The sequence below is a fragment of the Eumetopias jubatus genome, unplaced genomic scaffold (genome assembly GCF_037043125.1).
Source record: "Eumetopias jubatus isolate StellerSeaLion01/CBP00866 unplaced genomic scaffold, mEumJub1_p1.0 scaffold_8, whole genome shotgun sequence".
Lineage (NCBI taxonomy): Eukaryota > Metazoa > Chordata > Mammalia > Carnivora > Otariidae > Eumetopias > Eumetopias jubatus.
In genome coordinates this window covers 9,788,202-9,813,226 of record NW_028274814.1, presented here as the reverse complement: position 1 = coordinate 9,813,226, position 25,025 = coordinate 9,788,202, and the positions used below count along the sequence as shown (strand labels likewise).

Genomic DNA, 25,025 nt, shown 5'->3' with positions numbered 1-25,025 from the left:
TAAGATTTAGGAATTTTCTTTCTGATTGATGTTAATTGATTTTGGCTCCTAATAACTTAAAATTTGCCTATTCTCTAGTTATTAGTCTTTAAAGAAAATCCTCAAATGCACGGTAGGGGCTATGTAAGGTATGGTGAGGTAAAATGTTTTTAAGTTTGTCACATTAAAAATAATGTAATTCATTTTTTGGTAGATGGAACATGGAATGAATTGTTTATTTCCAAAAAACTGACAAAGTTAAGTTGATGGATTTATGTTTTTCTTCTGTCTTAAGCTAGGGCGAGTTATTTTTCGCTTCTTTGTTACAATCCAGTGACTTGGGAGCAGCTTAACATAGATTAAGAAATCTAACAGTTAAATTTTAATTATTTTCTAATTTTTCTTTGTCCATACTTGATTACTTAAGGATAAAGTTATTTTACAAACATGTATCCTGGCAGAAAAGACATCTGAAAATCAAACCAAGCAAATTAATGTTCCACTTTTGCATCTGCAAAAAAAGTCTCGAGAACCAGAGATGAATAAGAACTGTGATAGAGAGGCTCGTGTAGCTGTATATTCAGAACATCCTCCTGTGCAAAAGCATGAGGAACTCTGGATCAAACAAGGCAAATTAGAGTGGAAAAAGAATTTAAAACTCATCACCAGTGAGTTAAAGCGGAAGTTTGGTAAAACTTGTCAAAGACACAAAATTCCTCCTTATCCTAAGGAAGAGTCACTACATGGTAACTTTAAAGAAGGAGCAAACGTAATGGAAATACCTTCTAACTTGACAAATGACAGACTCGATTGTGAGAAAAGGGATACATTTGCAGTGCCTGTCCCTCTAGTATTTCAGGCATTTGCTGAACAAAAAACGTCTAGTCTCAAATATGCTTGGCAGTCATCTTCTGATTTTACTTTAAGTGAAAATAAATCGGACTGTGAAAATGGTCACAAACCAGACACTGAGCATGTTTTTAACAAAAATAAGAGTTTTAAAAGTGATACAGAAAATAAAAAAGTAAGGAACCCACTCGCTATGTTTGAAGTGAAAGAAGACCAAGAGCTTGACATGCCAATGGTAAAAAGTATGAACCAAAGTAGCACTAATTCTAAATTAGAGATGGGACATATACCTCAGTCTAGTCATTCGGAAAGCCTTTGTGACAAAAGGTTTTCCAGCTCCAATGAGGTGAGACAGATGGCTCAAATAAAAAGGCACAATAGTTCTGCTGTTACAGACACTTACAAGAAGACAAAAGACTTGTTCCGGAAGCCATTCTGTGCAGATAATGACAGTACTAATAACTATAGAAGTATGGAACCCGAAGTAGAAAATGAGAGTTCTTCTCCACCATGTAGTTACGGAACATCAGAAGTATATCTAAAAGAAGAAATACAGCAAGATGTTCAAAAGGTTAAGAACGAGATAGGCATGTTACAGATAGACTTCCTGGATTTGGAAAAAGAGAAAGTTCAACTTCAAAAAGAGGTAAGAGGTTCACTTTGCTGCTGCTCTTTTGTTTTTTTCTCTTTATCAGTTATCTGAGTCATTTTGATTTTCCACTTAGGAGAAGAGATCGTGTATAAAATGGGGTTGTCTAAATACGTGATTGTGTTCGGAAATAGCTTATTTCTGCTATCTAAATGATAGGAGTGCAGGAAAGCATTCTTATGATTTGTTTTCCTTAGGTTTCTCCGTCAGTCTCCCAAGTGGCATGTGAACTTGGGAACGAATTTAGCTATGCACCATGTGACCTCATGAACCCGAGTAACCGTAAAGAAAATTCCTTAAAAAATGCAATTATCGGGGCGCCTGGGTGACTCAGTCGTTAAGCATCTGCCTTCGGCTCAGGTCATGATCACGGGGTCCTGGGACGGAGCCCCGCATCGGGCTCCCTGCTCATTGGGAAGCCTGCTTCTCCCTCTCCCACTCCCCCTGCTTGTGTTCCATCTCTCTCTGTGTCTCTCTCTGTCAAATAAATAAATAAAATCTTTAAAAAAAAAAAAACTTTAAAAAAATGCAGTTATCTTGGCACGTCTGGGTAGCACAGTCGAGCATCCGACTCTTGGTTTTGGCTTGGGTTTTGATCTCAGGTTCGTGAGATTGAGCCCCACGTTTGGCTCTGTGCTCAGTGTGGAGTGTGCTTTAGTTTCTCTCTCCTTCTCCCTCTGCCCTTCCTGCTCATGCTCTCGCTCTCTGTCTCTCAAATAAATAAATCTTTAAAAAATATATAATAATCTCTAGTGTTTTGTTTTTTTTTTAAGTTTTCTTTATTTATTTGAGAGAGCGCGCACGTGTGTGCACGAGCATGAGCCGGGGGAGAGGCAGAGGGAGAGAGAGAGGGAGAAGCAGACTCTCTGCTGAGCAGGGAGCCTGACATGGGGCTCCATCCCAGGCCCCTGGGATCATGACCTGAGCTGAAGGCAGACGCTTAACCGCTGAGCCATCCAGGTGCCCCATCTCTAGGGTTTTTATTTTTATCTATTGGCTTAAATATAAACTGCGTTTCCATAAACAATAAAATGGGAAAGAAGCAATGACTAAGAGAAAAGATATAAACAAATATTTCAGCTAAACCTATTTATTGTTTCAGTATGTGCAATCTTTTCTGCTTTGTACTCTTGGAACTTAGAATTCCAACAGGACCACGTTGAGATATTTTTAATAACAAATATTTGGATTATCACTTTCTTCCTCCACATTTTTTAAAAACAGACTCTTTTTTTAAGATTTATTTATTTATTGAGAGAGCATAAGCCAAGGGGAGGGCTAAAGGGAGAGAGGGAGAGAGAGAGAGAGGTAGGTAGACTCCCCACTGAGCATGGAGCCTGATGCGGGGCTCAATCCCACAACCTCGAGATCATGAGCTGAGCCAAAATCAAGAGTCAGAGGCCCAACTGACTGAGCCACCCAGGCGCCCCCCTCCACTTTTTTTGGTCACCATTCTCACATGTTTCTGTTGAGTCAGACCTTCATATTATGTTTAATAAAGTATGGTACATTTTGACATGTATGATTTTTATAATGTAGGTAGCAGAAACCTTCAGAAACCTTCAGTATTTAACTCGAAGGGAGAAAATGGACTTTTGAGGTGAATTGAGTTTTAAAAATAGACAAAAATCTAGAGATATCCTCCTTTGAAAGAAGAAGTAGCTAAGCACCGTGTCCCCAATTAAGATATGAAATTACTGTGCCAGTGTCATACTTTTAATGTATCTGATTAATTTAATGAATGTGTTTGATAACTTACCTGATTCAGCATCAAAGAATTGTATCATCTCTTTCGGTGCCATAAGATGCTAGGTAATGCCACTTTAGGAACTTTGGACCAAATTAACCTTTTTTGGTTTTACTCCCATTTATCAGTGGAAAACAGGATTAAAGTTGATAATTACTTTTATATCCTCTAGCTATAAAATTTTATGGTTTTTGAATGTGGAATTTGGGGAGCATTACTCATTTCCCAAAATTCTACACTAACAGTTTCACTCTGTTCTTTTTGTGTTGTGGTGAACTTTGGTTCATATATTTTAATGAACACTGTCACTTTTTTGATAGCCCTAGGATCCAAATGAAAAAAAGAATTGTAAAAGGTAGTTGGGGAAAAAATAGCTCAGTGTAGAAAGAGGAAAACTTCTGTTTGTTCCTGGAGCACCACAATGTCACATCCTTTAAATCTGGCTGTTTTTGCAAAATCCAGGTGGTAAGGACAGAAGATGACACATTTTGTGTCTTTGTCTTTTTATTTCTTTGTATCTGCTGGTCAGATGGGGTGGGGTGGGGAATGGTAGGGAGCAAACCGTGGATATGAATACAAAATTAAGAAAGCCCTTTTTCAAATTTGGGAAAATTCTGTTTTAATTAATTAATTATTTTTTAAGATTTTATTTGTCAGAGAGAGAGAGAGAGAGAGAGCACAAGCAGGAGGAGCGGCAGGCAGAGGGAGAAGCAGGCTTCCCACTGAGCAAGGAGCCTGATGCGGGCCTCGATCCCAGGACCCTGGATCAGACCCGAGCCGAAGGCAGACGCTTACCCAGCTGAGTCACCCACGCGTCCCAATTCTGCTGTTTTTATTCAAACAGAAATGAAGCAGAATTTATAAAAATTGCAATTATTTATAATGATAAAGTTAAACACAAAATATTTTTATCGATTAAAATTATGACAAACTAAGAGTCAAATGTTATAATTAATGAAAAAAAGTTCTGGGATGCCTGGGTGGCTCAGTCGTTAAGCGTCTGCCTTCGGCTCAGGTCGTGATCCCAGGGTCCTGGGATCGTGTCCCGCATCGGGCTCCCTGCTCAGTGGGGAGCCTGCTTCTCTCTCTGTCTGCACCTCCCTCCTCCTGCTTGTGCTCTCTCTCTGATAAATATATAAAATCTTGAAAAAATGTATAATTAATGCAAAAAGTTCTTTTTAATGAATAAAGTAGTAACAATTATCCTTAGTATCAAATTTCCATTAAAGATTAATGAAAAGAAGAGACAGCAAAGTAATGGGATGGCAGTATTCGAAAACGTGTGTGTTGTCGCTGCTGCTGCTGCTGGACTAATTCCACAAAGAGAGAGTGGAAAAACTGAAAACCACCTCTTTCCTTTTGGGAAAAAGGAAGATTCTGATGGGTAAGCCTATAGCAATATTTAAATAGTAGGTAATTATTATGTTCCTATAAAACAAATTCTAGTTGGAGCTAACATTCATGATTAACAAATTTTATATTTTTAGTAGGGCTATTCCGTCCTGGGTGCTAATCAGAAAAATGCAAATAACGAGATATCATTTTTTGCGGTCATTGTGATAAATATTTTATTAAAAAAATAATACCCAAAGTTAGCAAATGTGAGGAAAAAGGCATTCCTATACACTGTTGTTAGATGAAATTGGTAAATCCTTTCTGAAGGGTGATTTTAGCAGTGTGTTTCAAAAATTTTAAATATGGTGTCCTTTTTTTAAATTTATTTTTTTTTAAGATTTTATTTCTTTATTTGACAGACAGAGAGAGACACAGCGAGAGAGGGAATACAAGCAGGGGGAGTGGGAGAGGGAGAAGCAGGCTTCCCGCGGAGCAGGGAGCCCGATGTGGGGCTCGATCCCAGCACCCTGGGATCATGACCTGAGCTGAAGGGAGACGCTTAACAACTGAGCCACCCAGGCGCCCCTCTTATAGAATTTTAATATGACTAATTATTTTGGGTATATCCTAGAGTTAGATGATTTTTATCAAGCATGAAATATTGCTCTTCAAACTTAATAGTGTTTCTGTGGTCTTTCTAAGCATGAGAAAAAATGATTATCAGGTTATATAGTGTTATATATATATATATATACACTACATCTAGAAAATTTTTAAGGAGTCTTTTGGTTGTATAATTTTGTGAATTATTTAATGCCTTGGTCTGCCTTTTTTTTTTAAAGATTTTATTTATATTAGAGAGAGAGAGTGCGTGGTGAGGGAGAGGGACAAGCGGACTTGGCACTGAGAGCAGAGCCCCAGGCGGGGCTCGATCGCACAACCGAGAGATCATGACCTGAGCCAAAATCAAGAGGTTTAACCGACTGAGCCACCCAGGTTCCCCCTTGGTCTGGCATTGTTTTAAAAAACATTTAATGCTACATGTATGTAATTTAAAAAACTATATTACAAAATATATTACAAAAATACTACGTCATCATTGTGTAAGGATTGAACCAAACAAGAAAATTAAATCATCTATGATCTTTCCTCTTAGCTATGAAATCCTTAAAAGAACCATGTACACTCACTGATCCGGATTTACCTCCCATTCACTCTTGAATTCTGTCTAGTAATTTTCACTCCCACTACTCCAGAATTGATTTTACAAAGGTTTCCACTGATTTTCATTTTAATAAATCTAGACATAATTTCTTAGATCTCATTTTATTTAACCTATCAACAATATTTGACCCAACGGAGAACTCTCTCCTCCAAAATTCTGTCTTCACTGAGCTTCCAGGATCTGACTCACTCCCCTGGTTTTCCCCCTGCCTTCCTAGTCTGTACATCTCAGCTTGATTTGCTGCTTTCTCCTCATCCCCCACCTCTTACTTACACATTGACATCTTCCAGGAATCAGTCCTTGATTTTCCTTCTCTTGACTTTTACTATCTTGTGTATTCTAATGATCTTCAAGTTTCTATCTCCAGCCCAAATCTCTCTGTGTAATTCCGGACCTACATATTAAACTGCCTATTTGATGTCTCTTTGGGATAGCTCTTGGGTCTTACGAACTTAACATGTCCAAAATCGAACTACTGATATTCTTTCTTATACCGGCCCTTCTTGTCTTTCCTAATTGAGTTAATGACAATTCTTCCAGTTGCTCTGCCAGAAAACTTGGTATCATCTTTGACTCATGTCTTTTTCTTTTTCATACATGTCACATCTAATCTGTCAGCAGATCTTGTCAGGTCTTCCTTCAACATATATCCAGAAGCCAAACACATCTTCCATGACCAAGCCACTATCATCTGTTGTGTGTATAAGTGTAATAATTAACTAATTGGTCTTCTTGTTTGTTCTTTTGTCTTTTCTCTGTTTCCATTAATTCTGAACACAGTGGATCTATTAAAATGTAAGTCAGATTATGTCTTCCTCTGCTCAAAACCCAATTGCCTCCTATTTCACTCAGAGTACATGCCAGAGTTCTTTGTAACACCTACAAGGCCTTGTATGATCTGTTCATCTTGGTCTCTCCCTATCCCTTACTGCCTCACTCCTATTTTCTGTCCCTTTCACGCTGTCCAGCCACACTGAATTTCTCACTTTTTTCCCCTCACTACAAACACTTCGAGCATCCCTCTGTCCTTGCTGTTGACTCTGGAGTGCTTTTCCCTCCAATACCCTCATGGCTTCCTTGCTCCTTGCTCCTTCCTTTCCCCCCTCCCCTTCAATTTTGTGCTTAAAAGTTACTTTCTTAGCAAGGCCTTTCTTGGTTATCCTGATTACCTCTTTCCCTATGGCACATCAAAATTTGATTTCTCTGCTTTAGTTTTCCTCCTCTAGTACTATCTTGCCTGTGTAGTTTATTGTATTGTGTTTACTTCACTCATGAGTAGGATTTTTATCTGTTCATCGCCACGTCCTCAGGGCCTAGAAAACGTCCTAGCGTATACAGTTCTGTTCAGCAAATGTTTATTGAGTGCATGGAGTTTCACCTGCATGTATTGTTTTTTAACATAATACTCTCACTTAAACAAAAAGAAAGTTTGATATGGGTCCATTCTGACAATTTAATCTGTCAGTTGTATGCATTTTTTTTTATTTTTGGGGGGCCCAATGTTGTGGTTACTTGCTATTTATTCTTTTACTGGTATTTATGCTAGTTTTAATTATGGTAAAGTGGATCAGAGGAATAGCAAACTTCATTTATATTTTATTAAGGAAAACGAAATATGGTGGCAAATTATAGGACTTTAAAAATTCTTGCCAAAAGATTATGAGCCCTCAATATCTGAAATAAAAAGATGAAGTTGGAATTTATTGGCTACTAGTAAGATAGACCTATGCTGGTCACTTAGAGTCTTTTCTGACAGAGCAGTCTGCTATTCTTATATAGGGTTTTGGGAAGAGTAGAGTTTAAGGTTTGGGGGACTTTCAGAGAATTAAGTGGTTTGTCATCATGTGAAACACCATGGTAATTTGGATGAGACTGTTGTTGATTGGTTGGCACGTGAGGCATGTGTATGGAATGGTTTTGTCTCCTACTGGCTTTCTTTGAGAAGGGAGGAGCTGACACTGGTTGGTTGGTGAGTGAGGCCAGTGGGCGTTGATCAGTCACACACATTTAAAACTGGTTGTGCTGGCTTCTTTTCCCATGGCTTCATATTTGGGTCCCCCCCCCCAGGTTTGAGGTGACTTTAACTAGATGTTTTCTATTTAAAAGTTGCTTCTATCAACTGTGTTCAAAATGAAAGCTATTTCATATTCTGTAATTATAGGTTTATTTTTGAGATTTGGGTTAAAAAGAATTGTTTAATAATTGCCTTCAGGAAGATCCTTCTTTTTTGGATGTTAAATTTTAACTAGAAGAGTTATCTGTGTAACAGTTTTAAAACAATAATTGCTAGCTCTGTTTTTGTTTCCAGTGCTCTTAGGGGCTCATGTTCAATTCCTAAATTAATAATCTCCTGTGGGAACTTTCATTCTTTTTGTAAATTTGGGTAGCTATATGCTGCTAATATTCTCTTGCATACATTTAGTCCATGAAAAAGTAATTATAATTTTCTGTTGGTAAATCTAGCTTTTTATATTAGGATTAAATACTTGGCTAAAAGTATACAAAAGTCACCAAATCATTTTCTTTAAAAAAATTAAAATTTTTTTAATGTATTTGTAAGAGAGAGAGAGAGCGAGAGTGAGCACACAAGCAGGAGGGAGGGGCAGAGGGAGAGGTAGAAGCTCAGTGGGGAGCCTCATGCAGGGCTAGATCCCAGGACCTGGAGATTATGACCTGAGCCAAGGCAGACACTTAACCGACTGAGCCACCCAGGCACCCCCAAATCCTTTTATTTTCAAACAAAATTAACCAGGTTATTGCTATTTTTGAGTGATATATATAATGACAGATGAGTATTTTTGAATTTTCTCCAGATTTATTGAGGTATAATTGACAGATAACTGTGTAAGTCTAAGGTATACGTATATTAATTTAATACACTTTTATATTGTAAAATGGTAAGAGTGTTAATAACTCCATCATCTCACATAATTATCATTTCTCTTTTAGCAACCCTCTTAGCAACTTTCAAATATATAATACAGTATTGTTAACTGTAATCACCATTCCGTACATTAGACCCTCAGAACTTACTAATCTTGTAACAGGAAGTTTGTATCCTTTGGCCAGTATCTACGCATTTCCCACAGCCTCCTACCCCTGGCAAGCAGCAGGGTGTAAATTTGTTGTTGTTTTTTTAAGATTCTACATGTAAGTCAGATCATACAGTATTTGTCTTTTTGTGTGACTTATTTCATTTAGCATAATTCCCTCAAGGTTCATTTCTGTTGTCGCAAATGGCAGGTTTCCCTCTTTTTTGTGGCTAAAATATTCCATTGTAAATATATACCACATTTTTTAAACCCATGGATCCACTGATGGACACTTAGGTTGCTTCCCTGTCTTGGCTATTGTAAATAATGCTGCAGCAAACAGGGGTGCAGATACCACTTCGAGATGATGATTTCGTTTCCATCAGATATGTTCCCAGAAATGGGATTACTGCAGCATATGATAGTTCTATTTTTAGTTTTTTGAGGAATCTCCGCAGTGTTTTGTATAGCGGCTGTACCAATTTACAGTCCCGTAATGGTGTACAAGGATTCCCTTTTCTGTACATCTTTGCCAGTGGTATCTCTTGTCTTTTTGATGAAAGCCCTTTAACAGGTGTGAGGTGATAGATATATGATTGTGGTTTTGATTTGCGTTTCCCTGATGAATAGTGATGTTGAGCCCCTTTTTCGGTACCGTTGGCCATTTGCATATCTTCTGAGGAAAGCTGTCTGTAAAGGTGCTTTGCAGTTTTTATTTGAATGATTTGGTTTTTGCTGTTGAATTGTATGAATTCCTCATATATTTTAGATATTAGCCTTTTTTCAGATATGTGGTTTGCAGATATTTTCTTCCATTCTGTAGGTTGCCTTTTCATTATGTTACTTGTTTCTTTTTTGTTTTTTTAGATTTTACTTAAGTTCAAGTTAGTTAACATATATTGTATTATTAGTTTCAGGGCTGGACTTTAGTGATTCATCCCTCGCATGTAATACCCAATGCTCATCACAAGTGCCCTCCCTAATGCCCATCACCCAGTTACACCGTCTTCCCACGCACCTCCCCTCCAGCAGCCCTCAGTTTGTTTCCTATAGTTAAGAGTCTCTTATGGTTTGCCACCCTCTCTGTTTTTATCTTATTTTTCCCTTCCTTCCCCTATACTTGACGTAAATGGAACTAGAGTGTTGCTTGTTTCTTTTGCTGTGGAGAAACATTGTTCCATTGTTTTTGCTTTGGTTGCTTGTACTTTGGATGTCATATCCAAAATCATTGCCAAGATCAATGTCAGGGAGTGTTTTCCCTGTTTTCTTGTAGGAGTTTTATGGCTCAAGGTTGTACATTTGAGTCTTTGATCCAGTTTGGGTTAATTTTTGTGAGTGATGTAAGTTAGGGGTCCAGTTTCATTCTTTTGTATGTGAATATGCAGTTTTCTCAGCATCATTTATTGAAGAGATTATCTTTTCTTCTTTGAGTGTTCTTGACTATATGCATGGGTTTATTTTTGGGTTCTTGATTCTGTCTCATTGGTCTTTGTGTTTGTTTTTATGCAGGTTCCATATTCTGTTTTGGTGACTGCAGCTTTGTAACAGTTTGAAAACAGGAAGTGTGATGCTTCCACCTTTGTTGTTCTCTCTCAGGGCTGCTTTGGCTGTTTGGGGTCCTTTTTGTTCCATACAAATTTAAGGATTGTTTTTCCTATTTCTGTGCAAAATGTCACTGGAATTTTGACAGAGATTGCATTGAATCTGTAGATGGCTTTGAATAATGTGGATGTTCAATATTAATTTTTCCAAACCATAAACAACGAGGTATCTTCCTATTTGTGTCTCTGCTCTCTCTTTTATCAAAGTCTTGTAGTTTTTAGTGTACATATCTTTCACCTCCTTGATTGGATAATTTGAAAGTTTTAAAATTTGAAAATTTTAAATTCACAGATTTTTTTGATCCATTTTCCTGTCAGTGATTTCTATTGCTTTTTTGCATTTCATTCACTATATTATTCAGCTCCAGAATTTTTGTTTAATTCTTTTTTACTATTTCCAGCTCTTTTCTAAAGAAAAGATTTTACATATTTATTTGAGGGAGAGAGAGAAAAGAGCAGGTCGGGGGAGGGACAGAGAGAGGGTGAGAGATTCTCAAGCCGACCCGGGGCTCGATCCCACGACCCTGAGATCATGACCTGAGCTGAAATCAAGAGTCAGACACTTAACTGACTGAGCCACCCAGGTTCCCTTCCAACGCTTTATTAAACTTCTCATTTTATTCATACAGTGTTTTTCTCATTTTATTGAATTGGCTTTTTTTTTTTTGGTGAAGATTTTATTTATTTATTTTAGAGAGAGCGTGTGTGTGAGTGGGGGGAATAGCAGAGGGAGAGGGACAAGAAGACTCTGCACTGAGTGGAAGCAGGATGCACAGCTGGATCTCATGACCCTGAGATCATGACCTGAGACAAAACCAAGAGTCAGACGCTCACCTGACTGAGCCACCCAGGCAGCCCTGAATTGGCTTTTTGTGTTTTCTTGTAGGTCATTAAGTTTCCTTAAAACTGCTATTTTGAATTCTTTTTTGGATAAATTACAGATCTCCATGTGTTTGAGATCAATTACTGGAAGATTTGGTGTCCTATATCCTTGACTTTTTATATTCTTTGAAGTTTTGCATTGCTGTCTTTGCATTTGAAGTAGCCTTTGATGACTACCTTTCCAGTGTGTCCAAACCTGATATTTTTTTTGCTCTGGTGGTGTGCTGGAACTTTTCTGCAGGAAATCTGGTGTTCCAAAAAGTCTCTCTCATCCATGGGTGATTATCTAAGACCGTATTTTCCAGGGGCTCCCAGATGTGGCTGAGAGGAAGGGGCTGGAACCGGTTTATGGGCTATTGCTGGGTCCACAGCTGGGAATGTAGTGAGTGTGCCCGTCACCTGATGCATGGGTAGGCACGACTTTTCCGAGGTCCCTTGCTGTATGGTCCTTGATTCCACAGCTCCTACAAAGAGATCCATAGCAGTTTTGTCCCCACAAATGACACTGTATTGTAGTTGTATATGTATCTGTCTTTGAAGCAAGGGATGTGTATTTCCTTGTATATGGTTGGATTTCATAACTGTTCTGTGAATTAATAAATGCCAATTGAGCTGGCTAACAGAATTTTACAAAAAAATTGTTTTTATTCTTTACCCGTAAAATTATTAGAAAACATTGGTTTTTTAATGGATATTTTAACTGGATTTTTAAAAGTAGTGATCCTGGTTTGCATATGAAGGAAGTAAGGAAAGATGAAAATGAAAAATGGACATCAAAAGTATCTGTGATTACGCCAGGGCTTGAGAAGGCCGATTCCCTAACTTCGTGTCCACTACAAGTGAATGATGAGAGCACTTCAGGTGAAATGGATCAGGATGAAGGAAGGTAAAAGCTATAAATTCTTCATTTCCCTCTGAAGGAAGTTTAGCAGTGATTACTTTTTCTGGAAATAAAACGCTGTAGTGTAGGTACAGGCTCGGGCAGGAAATAGTCAAGTATATCAGACACACGGCTTGAAAGGTTAAGATGAGGACAAGGGACTCTGACAAGGAGCAGTTTCAGTAGTCACCATGGAAGCTGGACTGTGATGGATAAGTCGAAACAACTCCTTAGAGAATTTTTATGGGGAAAGGTAATAGAGAAATGGATGATAACTGAAAAAGAATGTGGAATTCAAGGGAATTGTCTTTCTTTTTTTAAGATGGGAGCTTTTAGAGTACATTTGTATGCTGCTGGAGATGATCCAATAGAGATAGACATGGTTATTTAATTTTGTTTGCATTTCCAAATATTAGAAAGCTTATTGATTGTATTACATTATCTTTTTTTTTTTTTTTAAGAGTTTTTATTTTTTATTTGACAGAGAGAGAGAGTACAAGCCGGGGGAGCGGCAGGCAGAGGCAGAGGGAGAAGCAGGCTCCCTGCCCAGCAGGGAGCCCGTTGTGGGACTGGATCCCAGGATCCCGGGATCATGACCTGAGCCGAAGGCAGACGCCTAACGACTGAGCCACCCAGGCGCCCCTATTTTAAGATTTTTGTATTTGCTTGACAGAGAGAGAGAGAATGCACAAGCAGGGGGAGCGGCAGGCAGAGGGAGAGGGAGAAGCAGGCTCCCCGTCAAGCAGGGAGCCTGATGTGGGACTCGATCCCAGGACCCCGGGACCATGACCTGAGCCGAAGGCAGACACTTAATGACTGAGCCACCCAGGCGCCCCTGTATTACATTATCTTTTAAAGATTACAGTAATTGTCCTTAGTACTCCTATTCATGTAGTTTTGTGGCAAGAGGTGTTTTTTTTTGTTTGTTTGTTTGTTTTAAGATTTTATTTTTTGGACAGAGACATAGCGAGAGAGGAAACACAAGCAGGGAGAGTGGGAGAGGGAAAAGCACACTCCCGCTGAACAGGGAGCCCGATGTGGGGCTTGATCCCAGGACCCTGGGACCATGACCTGAGCCGAAGGCAGATGCTTAACGACTGAGCCACCCAGGTGCCCGTGGCAAGAAGTTGTTTATTCAGAATGGGTTCCACAGTGGAGTATTCTCATATAATTGAATGTGCAGATACTATCATTCATAGACTTAAAAATATATAGATAATAGTAAATATACAAACTCTTGGGCCATTCTGAGTGGTACTGATCATTCCTTGATGATTTTAGATATTCAGTGCCTTTGACAGTATCGTGAATAGCTATGGTTTTGTTAGGGACTTTGAAGTATCTGGTTGCATTAAGTTAATATTTGTTTAGATTCTGGGGAAGGGGGAAAGACTTTATTTATAGTTGAAAAATAAACTATTAATCTATCATAGATTATTACTTTTAGAGTATAAAAGTTCTAAATTATAAAAGCCATGGTTCCTGTACCAACAGTGTCATTGACACATACTGTGTGCTCCATAAGTATGTAGTTGTGAATAAACAGTTGAATGAATAAATGAATGCCATTGATGAACTTCTTTAGAAGAAGCAGATCTTTAGTTTATTGAGAGTGGATTTTCAATATTGCCTAGGTATGAAGTCTTTTTATTTTAAAAAATATGTGTAAGATTCATAGAGTATAATTATAGCTAGAAATGGAATAATAGTAGATTCATTTCCTATCATATTAGTTAGAAAGACTTAAATATTACTTTCACCACATATTGTAAAACACATGTTTTTGAAGGCACATATCCTGGATTTGAATTCTGGGTCTACTCCTGACCAGCTGTATGGGCTTGGGGAAGTTACTTATTTCTGTGCCTCATTTTCTTCCTGTGTAAAATACCTAATATGAGTACCTATGTTTATAAGATTGTTGTGAGGCTTAAAATACTTTTAAGATGTGTACAGCGTTCATAATGAGGCATAGTAGTTGCACAGTAAATCCTCAAAACACTAGTATCATGATTATTAAAAAAGGGTTTCTTTCATATAAGAACTCAACTTGCACTTTCCAAATAGTTTTTAGAGCCAATAAAAGCTTGTTTTTATTGAAAATGACAACAAAAAATGTGGTGTATTTCTTCGTATCAAATAATGCAAGTAACATTATGATTTTCCTTTGCTTTTTGTCCATTTTATCTAAATTTAATGCTTTGTTAATATTATTAATAATATTGTTTAGCTATGATTTAGATATTCTTTGTATTTTAAGTATTTAATACTTGCCTGATATGAATTGTTTTTTTTTTTCTTAGACCTGCAAAGAAAACATCTCATGAAAAGAAAGAGGTAAAAAATATATATATAATTTTATTTCATTTATGAATTTTTTAATTTTCACTTTCTTATATTACTTTGATAAATAATACTTATTAGAAATGTTATTCCATGGTAAGAAATTACTTTAGGAAAGGTATAGTGAAAAAATAGAAAATCTTCCTTTGTTGTATAGACATTTATTGTGAAAAAGTTATTCAGAAGTACTAATTATTGATAAAGGTCATTTTGATAAAAATCAGTTCTTTTAAAAAGTACCTGTGTTTTTGCTCTTATAAAAAGATGGGTATTGATCATCTCTCTACACTTGGTATATTTTATGAATATTTGGGGGACATTTTGAAATAGTATTTTTTATTTGTAGGTCAAAAAGCAAATGAATTTTATGGATGACCTTGACTTAACTGAGTCATCTGGAACAGCTTCAGAGGGTTCCAAGTTGCCTTGCTCTAATTATATGAGTTGCGTGTCGCTACCTGCACAAGTTGGCAAGGATTGTAAAGGTAGGACCATTGTATCAATATAAAGCCTTTGTACGTATATCACCGTAGTAATACGTGCACATCTTGTATAGTGCTGTACCACACAACACTCATGCGGTACTCATCTCAGAAATACGTTTTATATGAAAACAGAGAATTGTTGAATACTCTCAGCCAAAGGGCTATAATTTCCACTCTATGTTTTGTCATGGGAATGGCACACCTGATGTGTTGTTAACTCCGCTTCTCGTCTGTGCCTTCACCCAAGGTCGGGTTACCATTATTTTTCTCCTAGAATACTGAAATAACCTCAGGACTGTTTTCCCTGTCATTCCACCTCCCAGAATCTTGGTCTCCACTGCAACCGTAGTTATCATAATTTTTAAAAATTCATGTTTCATCACATTACCCCCTTGCTTAAAGCTTAGCTATTACTTCTCATTGCTCTAAGGTGAAAGACCGCAGTACTCTAGCTTCATCTTGTATTGTTTCATATCCTTCTTTTTTTTTTTAATTTTTTTTTAAAGATTTTATTTATTTGACAGAGAGAGACACAGCGAGAGAGGAAACACAAGCAGGGGCAGTGGGAGAGGGAGAAGCAGGCTCCCCGCGGAGCAGGGAGCCGGATGCGGGCCTCGATCCCAGGACTCTGGGATCATGACCTGAGCCGAAGGCAGACGCTTAACAACTGAGCCACCCAGGCACCCCTGTTTCAGATCCTTCTTTCCATCTGTGTCTCAGCCACTGTTTTCGATGTTTTTTCCTATAATAGAGCTTTTTTTTCCCCCAACAGCTTTAGTTAGGTAAACTGCACATATAGGAAGTGTATACTTTGATAGTTTTGACATATGTATATGCCTATGAAAACATAACCGTAATTCAGGCAGTTGACATATCTATCACCCGTAAGTCTCATGTCTCTTTATATTCCCTTATCATGAAACTGCCAAATTGTTTTCTAAAGTAGTTGTACCATTTTCCATTCCCACCAGCAGTGTATGAGAGTTCTAATTTCTCCCTGTATATTCATGAACACTTAGTATTGTCAGTTTTTTAAATCTCAGCCATTCTGATGGGTATGTAATATATATATCATTATGGTTTTAATATACATTTCCCTAATAACTGGTAATGTTGAGCATATTTTCATGTGCTTATTTGCCATCTGTATATCTGCTTTGAACTATCCAAATCCTTTGTCATTTTAAAAATTAGGTTGTTTTCTTATTTGTTGAGTTTTGAGAATTCTTTGTATATTCTAGATATAGTTCCTTTATCACCTATATATTTTTTAAAGATTTTATTTATTAATTTGACAGAGAGACAGCTAGAGAGGGAACACAGGCAGGGGGAGTGGGAGAGGGAGAAGCAGACTCTCCACTGAGCAGGAAGCCCGATGCGGGGCTCGATCCCAGGACCCCGGGATAATGACCTGAGCTGAATGCAGACATTTAATGACCGAGCCACCCAGGCGCCCCTCACCTCTATTTTCTCCCAATCTGTGACTTTTCATTCTTTCCACAGTGTCTTTTGAAGAGCAGTTTTTCTTTTTGATGAAATCCGGTTTATCCATTTGTTCTACGGATTTTTGCTTTCGGTGTTCCTATCTAAGAAATCTTTGCCTAGCACAAAGTCAGAGGTTTTCTCTCATGCTTTCTTTTAGAAGTTTCGTAGTTTAAAAACAAAGTTTTATAGTTTTAGGTCTTACATGTAGATCTGTGATCCATGTGATCCGTGTCATCATTTTGTATTCTTTTTTAATATTTTATTTATTTATTTGACAGAGAACATGAGCAGGGGGAATGGCAGCCTGAGGGAGAAAGAAAAGCAGGGTCCCCGCTGAGCAGAGAGCTGGACATGGGGCTCGATCCCAGGACCCTGGGAGCATGACCTGAGCCAAGGCAGACACTCAGCCAACTGAGACACCCAGGCGCCCCCATTCTCTATTCTTTTTTTTATTTATGATGCATAGTATGGATCCAGGTTCATTCTTTTTGCATATGAATATCCAGTTTTTCCAGCACCATTTGTTGAAAAGGCTATGTTTTCTCCACTTCCTGCCATTGTGTCTTTGTCAGGACCACTTGACCATATGTGTGTGGGCTTATTTATGGACTGTCCCATTGATCTCTTGGGCCTTCTTTATGTCAATATCATGCTGTTTTAATTACTACCAGTGTATGATGATTTTTGAATTCAGGTGGTTAGTGTTAGTCCTCCAGTTTTGTTCTTTTTCAGGGTTCTTTGGTATTCTATTCTAGATCCTTTGTGTTTCCAGAACATGAATTGTATTTATTTATTTATTTTTTCCACATGAATTTTAGAATCAGTTTGTCATTTTCTCAAAAAAAAAACGACTCGTAATCTTTTGTAGTTTTTAGTGTATAAGTCTTTCTATCTTTTATGTTATTACCTGTGGTTATTTTTTATTTTTCAATACAGTTTCAATTTTTTAATTAATAATTAAAATTAATTTTTAATTCTTAAATTTTAATTTTTGTCTATTGCTAATATGTAGAAATACAGTTGATTTTTGTATAATGATTCTGTATCCTCCAAACTTGATGAGTTCATTTATTAGTTCTAGTAGCTTTTTAAAAAATTCTGTCAGATTTTCTACATAACCAAAGGTTATCAAACTTTAACTACTAATTTACTGATTTCTTAAGGTGGAGGCAAAGGTCATCAATTTGAGACTTTTCTTCTTTTTTAATATATACATTCAGTGCTGTAAATGTTCATATGAGTGCTACTATAGCAGGATTTCAGAAATTCTAATATGTGTATTCAATTCAGAATACTTTCTAATTTCTTTTGTCATTACTTCTTTGACCCGGGGTTATTTAAAGATTTTATTTATGTGTGTGTGTGAGAGAGAGAGAGAAAGAGAGAGAGAGAGCATGAGCTGGAGGGGAAGCAGCCTCCCCTCTGAGCAGGGAGCCAAATGTAGGGCTTGATCCCAGGACCCTGAGATCATGACCTGAGCTGAAGGCAGATGCTTAATCAATTGAGCCACCCAGGTGCCCTGACCTAGGGGTTATTTAGATGTGTGTTAATTAGTTTGTGGTCACAGAGCACACTTTCATGACTTCAGTCCTTTTGACTTGCTCCTTTTATTACAATTTATTTTATGACCCAAAATATAGTCTCCTTTGGTAAGTGTTCCATGGATAGCTGAGAAGCATGGTGGTGTTCCAGTCTACTATATCCTTGCTGATTTTCTGCCTATTGAAATCTCAGACTATAATTGTGAATTTGCCTGTTTCTCTGTAATGCTATCGATTTTTGCTTTATGTATTTTGAACCTATTAATAGATGCATAAACATTTAGGTTTGTTATGCTTCTTTTAATTGACCCTTCTATCATTATAAAATGACCTTATTTATTGCTGCTAATGTGTTTTGCCATGAAATCTATTTTGTCTGGTATTAGTATAGCCACTCAGGCTCAGCCTTCTTTTGTCAAGTTGTTAGTGTGGTCTGTCATATTTCTGGCCTTTTAAAAAATTTGTGTCTTTACACTTAAGGTGTATTTTTTTAATGGGTGGCATATAGTTGGGTCTTCCTTTTTCATCCATTTTGACAGTCTGCCTTTTCCTTGAGGCTTTTGGACCATTTTCATTTAATGTGATTATTGATGTGGTGGATTTGAATCTGTCATCATATCGTTTGACTTCCATCTGTCCTTTCTGCTTTTTGCTCCTATTCTCTCCTTTTTCTGCTTTCTTTTAGATTAATCAAGTAATTTTTATGATTTAGTTTTATTTATGTGAGTATGCGTATGTGTGTATTTTGCTTACTCTAGCTATAACTCTTTAGTTGTGCTATTTTAGTGATTAGGGTTTAAAGTATATGACTTAAGCATCACAGTCCACCTTTGAGTAATGTTATACCACATCATAGTAGTTTAAGAAAAGTATGATAGCTTACTTCCATTTCTTCTCTCCTAGCCAGATCGTTCTGGATCTGTGGGATGATAGTTTTCATTATTTAGAAAGGTTTTGGTCATTTTTTCTTTCCTTTTTTAAAGATTGTATTCATTTATTTGAGAGAAGGAGAGTGAGAGGGCACGAGCGGGGGAAGGGGCAGGGCAGAGGGAGAAGCAGACTCCCCAGTAAGCAGGGAGTCTGACACGGGGCTTGATCCCAGGACCCTGAGATCATGACTTGAGCTGAAGGCAGACACTTAACTGACTGAGCCACCCAGGCACCTCTAAAATATCTTTTATATTGAAGTCATTCAATATATATTTGTTTAATGCGTGAGTGAGTGAATGGGAAAACACATAGTCCGTCATATGCAAAAAATACTCATATATTTTATTTCTTTTTTTTAAAGATTTAATTTATTTGAGAGAGAGAGAGAGAGAGAGAGTATGAGCGGGGGGGTGGGAGAGAAGAACAGAGGGGAAGGGGGGAAAGAATCTCAAGCAGACCCCATGCTGAGTGTGGAGCCCGATGCGGGGCTCGATCCCAGGATTCTGAGATTACGACCGGTGCCGAAACCAAGAGTTGGATGCTTAACCAACTGAGCCACCTAGGCGCCCTATATGTTTTATTTGTTCTTGTTTTTTTCTCTGATGTAGATTCTGCTACTTTACTAAAAATCCAGGATGTGATTCTTTCGTATAAAAGATTAGTAAAACAACTTAAAAGAAAAAATAAAAAAATGGAAAATAAGGTTAATGGACTACAAAAGGAGCTATCAGAAACAAAAGAATTGAAATCGCAGTTGGAGCATCAAAAAGTGAAGTGGGAACAAGAACTTGGCCGTTTGAGGTATGACATCTTGGTTTTAAGGAAATATTTGAACTATTTACCTTTTTTTTTTTTTAATAGGCTCCACACCCAGTGTGGGGCTTGAACTCACAGCTACGAGGTCAAGAGTTGCATGCTCTACCAAGTGAGCCAGCCAGGTGCCCCTTGAACTACTTACTTTTGTAATACAGATGTGTAGGAGAAGTGTTATAATTGCTACCTTACCCTATGGAATTTTTCTAGGGAAGACAACTTCTTTAGTAGTGTGAAGTATGAGATTCTTCAAAATAATTCAGCAAGTTCTTGACAGTGAATACTTCTACTGATAATTTAATGTATATTCCATATCATAATTTTAATGACCATATAGAAGTCCACCATATGGAATCCTCCTTGTTTAACAAATTGAATTTTGGTTATTTTCCATTTTTCTATACTTTAATTAATGCTGTAAGGAATATCCTTTATATAAATCTGTTTCTACAATTCTGGTTACTTGGAATAAATTCTTCAATATAGTATTGTTTGCTTAAAGTATAAAAATTTTTAAAGAAGGTCTTTGATCCTATTTTTAAACTGTTCTCAGGGAAGTTTATATTAATTTCTATGCCCATCAACAGAGTATGAAATGGCCATTTTTCTCAAGACAGGAAAACTTTTTAAAATTTATTCAGTTTTAAACATACGCAGCGATTAAAAAGTAAGATGGAAAATGATTACTGCTCAGTTTTTTCAATCTCTCTCTTATAAAATTAATCCAAAAGTCTATGCTGTAAGCACGTACGACTCTTTATTGTTTACTTAATGTGGATCCTGTGTTGTTCTAAAAGGGGTTTTCAAATGATTTATAAAATGGATAATAGGGGCGCCTGGGTGGCTCTGTTGGTTAAGGGTCTGCCTTTGGCTCAGGTCATGATCCCAGGGTCCTGGGATCGAGCCCCATCTCCAGATCTCTGCTCGGCAGGGAGCCTACTTCTCCCTCTGCCTGCTGCTCCCTCTGCTTGTGCTCTCTCTCTCTGTCAAATAAATAAATAAAATCTTAAAAAAAATGAATAATAATCAACAAGGTAAATTGAGAGTATTGCAGAAGAAACATAAAATGTATAGGGCAACAGATATTCGACTCCCCAGCCTAGTCCTGGATCACAGTAATCTGCAGGTGTATGTTGTGTAAATGACATCTGCAGATGCTGTCTTATACTGCAAATTATTTTTGGAGGTACCTGTGATGTTTTGGGAAATAGAAATGTACTTCTAGTGAATTTATAAACTTTTTTATAAAGAGCAACTTCTCTTTTTAATTAGTAACTCAATTATCTGTTCTAATGGAGGAGGAGTGATTATGACTATATGGGAAAAATGATAATTTTTAATTCTCACTTTCTTGAATAATTTCAAAATTCCTTTCTCTACAATATCTACCAGAGTTAGTACTAAAACTTATTACTAAGCTGCGTAATGCTTTCTCATTGCTTCTTTTCAACTGTATATATCTTTTGGAAGAGATTGAAGTGAGAAATTAAACATGAGCCCGAGAAAGGAAAAAAATTGAGAACATAGAAATTTCATTTGGCTAATAAACCAAGGTATGTGGAACCAGATCATAAAATGAACTTTTTATCGCTTACAAAACATTTTAAAATAAGCACATTTATTTGCAGATTTACCTTAAAACGTGAAAAAGAAAAAAGAAGAAATGCTGATATATTATATGAAAAAATGAGGGAGCAATTCAGAGAAAAAGAAGAGCAGTATAATAAAGAAATCGAAATGAAACAACAACTTGAACTTTCTCTTGGAACACTAGATGTGGAATTGAGGACTGTAAGAAATAATTTGGATCAGGTAAATCTTTGATAAAAATTGCCTATTTCGATCAATATTATTTATAATATCCCCTTGATTTAATGTATATTATTTAGGTATAAAATAGATAAAAACTTTAATTTTATCCTAATAGGAACTATAATATTTTTAGCTAAAATTATTAACTTATTGGGATTCTTGGCTTCTCCTATATGCTCTCTATATATTTCCTGAATGAAGGGATAGAAGGTAAATTGAGATAAATGTGAATGTTGGCTTTTCTTTTTTAAGATTTTATTTATTTTTAGAGAGAGAGCATGAGCAAGGGAAGGAGTAAAGGGGGAGGGAGAGGGAGGGAAAAGAATAAGAAGCTCAAGCAGACTGTGCGCTGAATGAAGAGCCCGACTCGGGGTTGGATCTTACAACCCTGAGACCATGACCTGAGCCAAAAGCAAAGGTAGGACACTTAACCAACTGAGCCACTCAGGCACCCCAGTTTTGGATTTTTAATGTTAAAATACAGGCTAAATCGCCTTGAGACTATGATGGAACTAGTTCAATGTTTTGTAAAGAAATTTTATTTCACATTCTATATCTTCTTGTACTTTTACTTTATGACAAATTTAGCTGTCATTCAAATTAAAATTTGAGTTATTCAGGCAGGATAAAAATCCTTGTATTTAAAAAGGCTACTACTTTTGAACATTTTTTTTAAGTTCTCTTAAGCTTTTGACTTTTTTTTAATGGTGTGATCCAAAATCCTAATGAAAACATGTCTCTAGGTTGTAGAAGAGCGAAATGATGCTAAGTTACAACTTTCTCAAGAACAGAATGCCAGAGTATTACAAGATGGAATCCTAAAGAATCACCTTTGCAAACAAACAGAGATGGAAGTGGCTAATAACAGAATGAATTCTGGGGTATTTTCTTTAGTTATTTTTAAGTACATATGTGTATGTATTTGTATATATATACATTTTATTTTCTAAAATTATTTTTTCTCCATGTATGCATATATATATTTTAAAAACCAACACCGTAGATCATGGAAAGCATAGAGGATTTTTAAAGCATATGTGTGTGTGTGTATGTATTTGGGGGGGCCAAGGGGGTGGTGACATTTTTGGTCCAGTGGATAAAGTAATATCCTTAATTTAAATGCGTTTGTCTGCAAGAGTCAAATAGTGACGTTCATAATGTCCTCATCCAAAGGAGAGGCTTTTATTATTTTCCATAAGAATTGATGAGCTTTCCATATGCTCAAAACTATTGCTACTAACAACATATGTTTCAATTTTTGGCAGTTACTTCATCACCTCTGTATTGAAAGAGAAGTTAGCTTAACACTGCCAGTGATGAACAGGAGGAAGAGTGTAGCCTGTTCAGAGACTTTATTTTGGATTTAGTCTCTACTTTTGAGAAAAGTAGCCATTTGCTCCAAGTAGTATCCAAAGCGCTTTTGAAACAATCCTATGCTAATGATAACGTATTGATGAGGGTTGTATTCCTCCTAAAATAGCTCAGTGTATTTTCCCCTATTTTAAACATTTTAAACATCATGAAGAGGAAATAAAATTTATTGCAGCAGCAAATAATCTCATGATTTTTCTAAGAGCTGTATAAATTTTACCTTATTTACCATCAGTATTTTGAAACATAAGGCTTCTTTTGTATTTATGATTTACACTAGAGAAGAGCTGCGGTTTGGTGTAAGAGCACTAGTAGTGAAGTAAGAAGACCCGGGGAAAGTCCTGCAGCTCACTTAATGTTTTTAAGCTCTCCATTCTAGAATTGTCATCACCAAAAAGTTCACTGATGTATGTAGAAGTGTTTATAGTATAGTGCTTAGATTTGTCAGTTATCAGTAGGTGTAATTCTTATAACTGACTATAGAAACGTTAGAAAAGTAGAATTTCTATGGAATATTGTCAGGAAAAAAGAATTTTAGGAAATTTAATCTGTCAAAATAAATGCAGAGCTAGGGATTTTATTGTGGGGGAGCTGTGTTAGATATCAGACTGTAAATTCAGTTTTTAGTGTAATCAGATTTATTAATCTTTTATTTCAGGCTTTCTGGGTTTGTTGTAAATCAGAGAAAGACCTTTCCAGTTCTGAGATTCTTAAAAATTTTGTCTTGGTTTCTTTTTTCCTTTCATGCATTCACTGTCTTCAATTAAATTTTTGAACCTGTGGGAATTTATGCTGGTCTAAAGTTTGAGGTTTGGACCCAACTTTATTTTTTTCCAGTTGGGATATCCACCAACTGCAACCTATTCATTGTATAAACATAGGTTATTCTTTAATTTCAGAGAAAATCATGATAATGTCATTTTATTGAATTCCAGCTAAAAGTCTCTTTTGTTTTACTTAGATTTCTAATAGTCATGAAAAAGAAGAAGATCTGTTGCCTAAAACCCACATGTGGCAGGATGAAATTGCCATGCTAAGACTGGATCGAGACACAATAAACAATAAGAACCAGGACATGGAAAAGAAATATTGTGAAGGCATTGAAATTATAAAAGAAAAGAATGTCAGTCTTCAAGAGATCATAAAACTGAAGGTGGAAACATTAACAAAAACAATATTAGAATATAGTGGACAGATTAATGCTCTGACCACTGAGAATACAATGCTAAAGTCTAAACTGGAGAATGAAAAGCAAAACAAAGACAGACTGGACAGAAAAGTTGAATCTTACCGAGCTAGACTAGCTGCTGCTATAGAGGATTATGATCAAAGTCAGGCATCAAAAAGAGACCTAGAACTTGCTTTCCAGAGAGCAGAAGATGAATGGTTTCGTCTGCAGGACAAACTGAAGTTTGATGTGTCTAACCTAAAAGAAAACAATGAGCTTCTTTCTCAAAACCTTTCTAAAGCTGAAAGTAAATTCAATACTCTAGAAATTGAGCTCCATCACACAAGAGATGCTCTCAGGGAAAAGACTTTGGCTTTAGAATGTGTACAAAGAGACCTAAGTCAAACACAGTGTCAGAAAAAGGAAATGAAACACATGTATCAAAATGAACACGGAAAGCAGGAATCCTTAGAGGAGAGATTATCTCAACTACAAAGTGAAAATATGTTGCTTCAACAGCAACTAGACGATGCTCACAACAAAGCTGCCAGTAAAGAAAATGTCGTAATTAATATCCAAGACCAGTTTCAGGATATCATAAAAAAACTTCAAGCTGAAAGTGAAAAACAAGGTCTTTGGCTGGAAGAAAGAAATAAAGAGTTAATCAATGAATGTAATCTTTTAAAAGAAAGAATGTATCAGTATGAAAAGGAGAAAGCAGAAAGAGAAGTAAGTATCCAGAAAGATAAATATTTTTCAAGCTTTCTAAGAGAAAATTCCAAGTAATATTTGATTATTATTATTTTTAGAGAGAAAGAGTGCACCTGCACATGAAAGGGAGTGGGGCAGAGGGAGAGGGAGAGAGAATCCCAAGAGGGCTCCACATCAGAGAACTCCA

At 36.7% G+C, this 25,025-nt stretch overlaps 1 protein-coding gene across 2 annotated transcripts in view; it reads left to right on the top strand.

Moving 5' to 3' along the window:
• The window catches only part of LOC148163649 (ankyrin repeat domain-containing protein 26-like), an 89,829-nt gene that overhangs the window by 34,166 nt on the left and 30,638 nt on the right, over nucleotides 1-25,025 (top strand). Inside the window, exons 11-19 of one of the 2 annotated variants that reach the window (XM_088025469.1) lie at nucleotides 407-1,474; nucleotides 4,454-4,608; nucleotides 12,015-12,185; nucleotides 14,483-14,516; nucleotides 14,869-15,007; nucleotides 19,572-19,764; nucleotides 21,405-21,588; nucleotides 22,332-22,469; nucleotides 23,921-24,856. In XM_088025469.1, the coding sequence (XP_087881595.1) occupies nucleotides 407-1,474; nucleotides 4,454-4,608; nucleotides 12,015-12,185; nucleotides 14,483-14,516; nucleotides 14,869-15,007; nucleotides 19,572-19,764; nucleotides 21,405-21,588; nucleotides 22,332-22,469; nucleotides 23,921-24,856 (3,018 nt within the window). The remainder of the gene's footprint in view (nucleotides 1-406; nucleotides 1,475-4,453; nucleotides 4,609-12,014; nucleotides 12,186-14,482; nucleotides 14,517-14,868; nucleotides 15,008-19,571; nucleotides 19,765-21,404; nucleotides 21,589-22,331; nucleotides 22,470-23,920; nucleotides 24,857-25,025) is intronic. The other variant, XM_088025468.1, reaches the window with a different exon arrangement.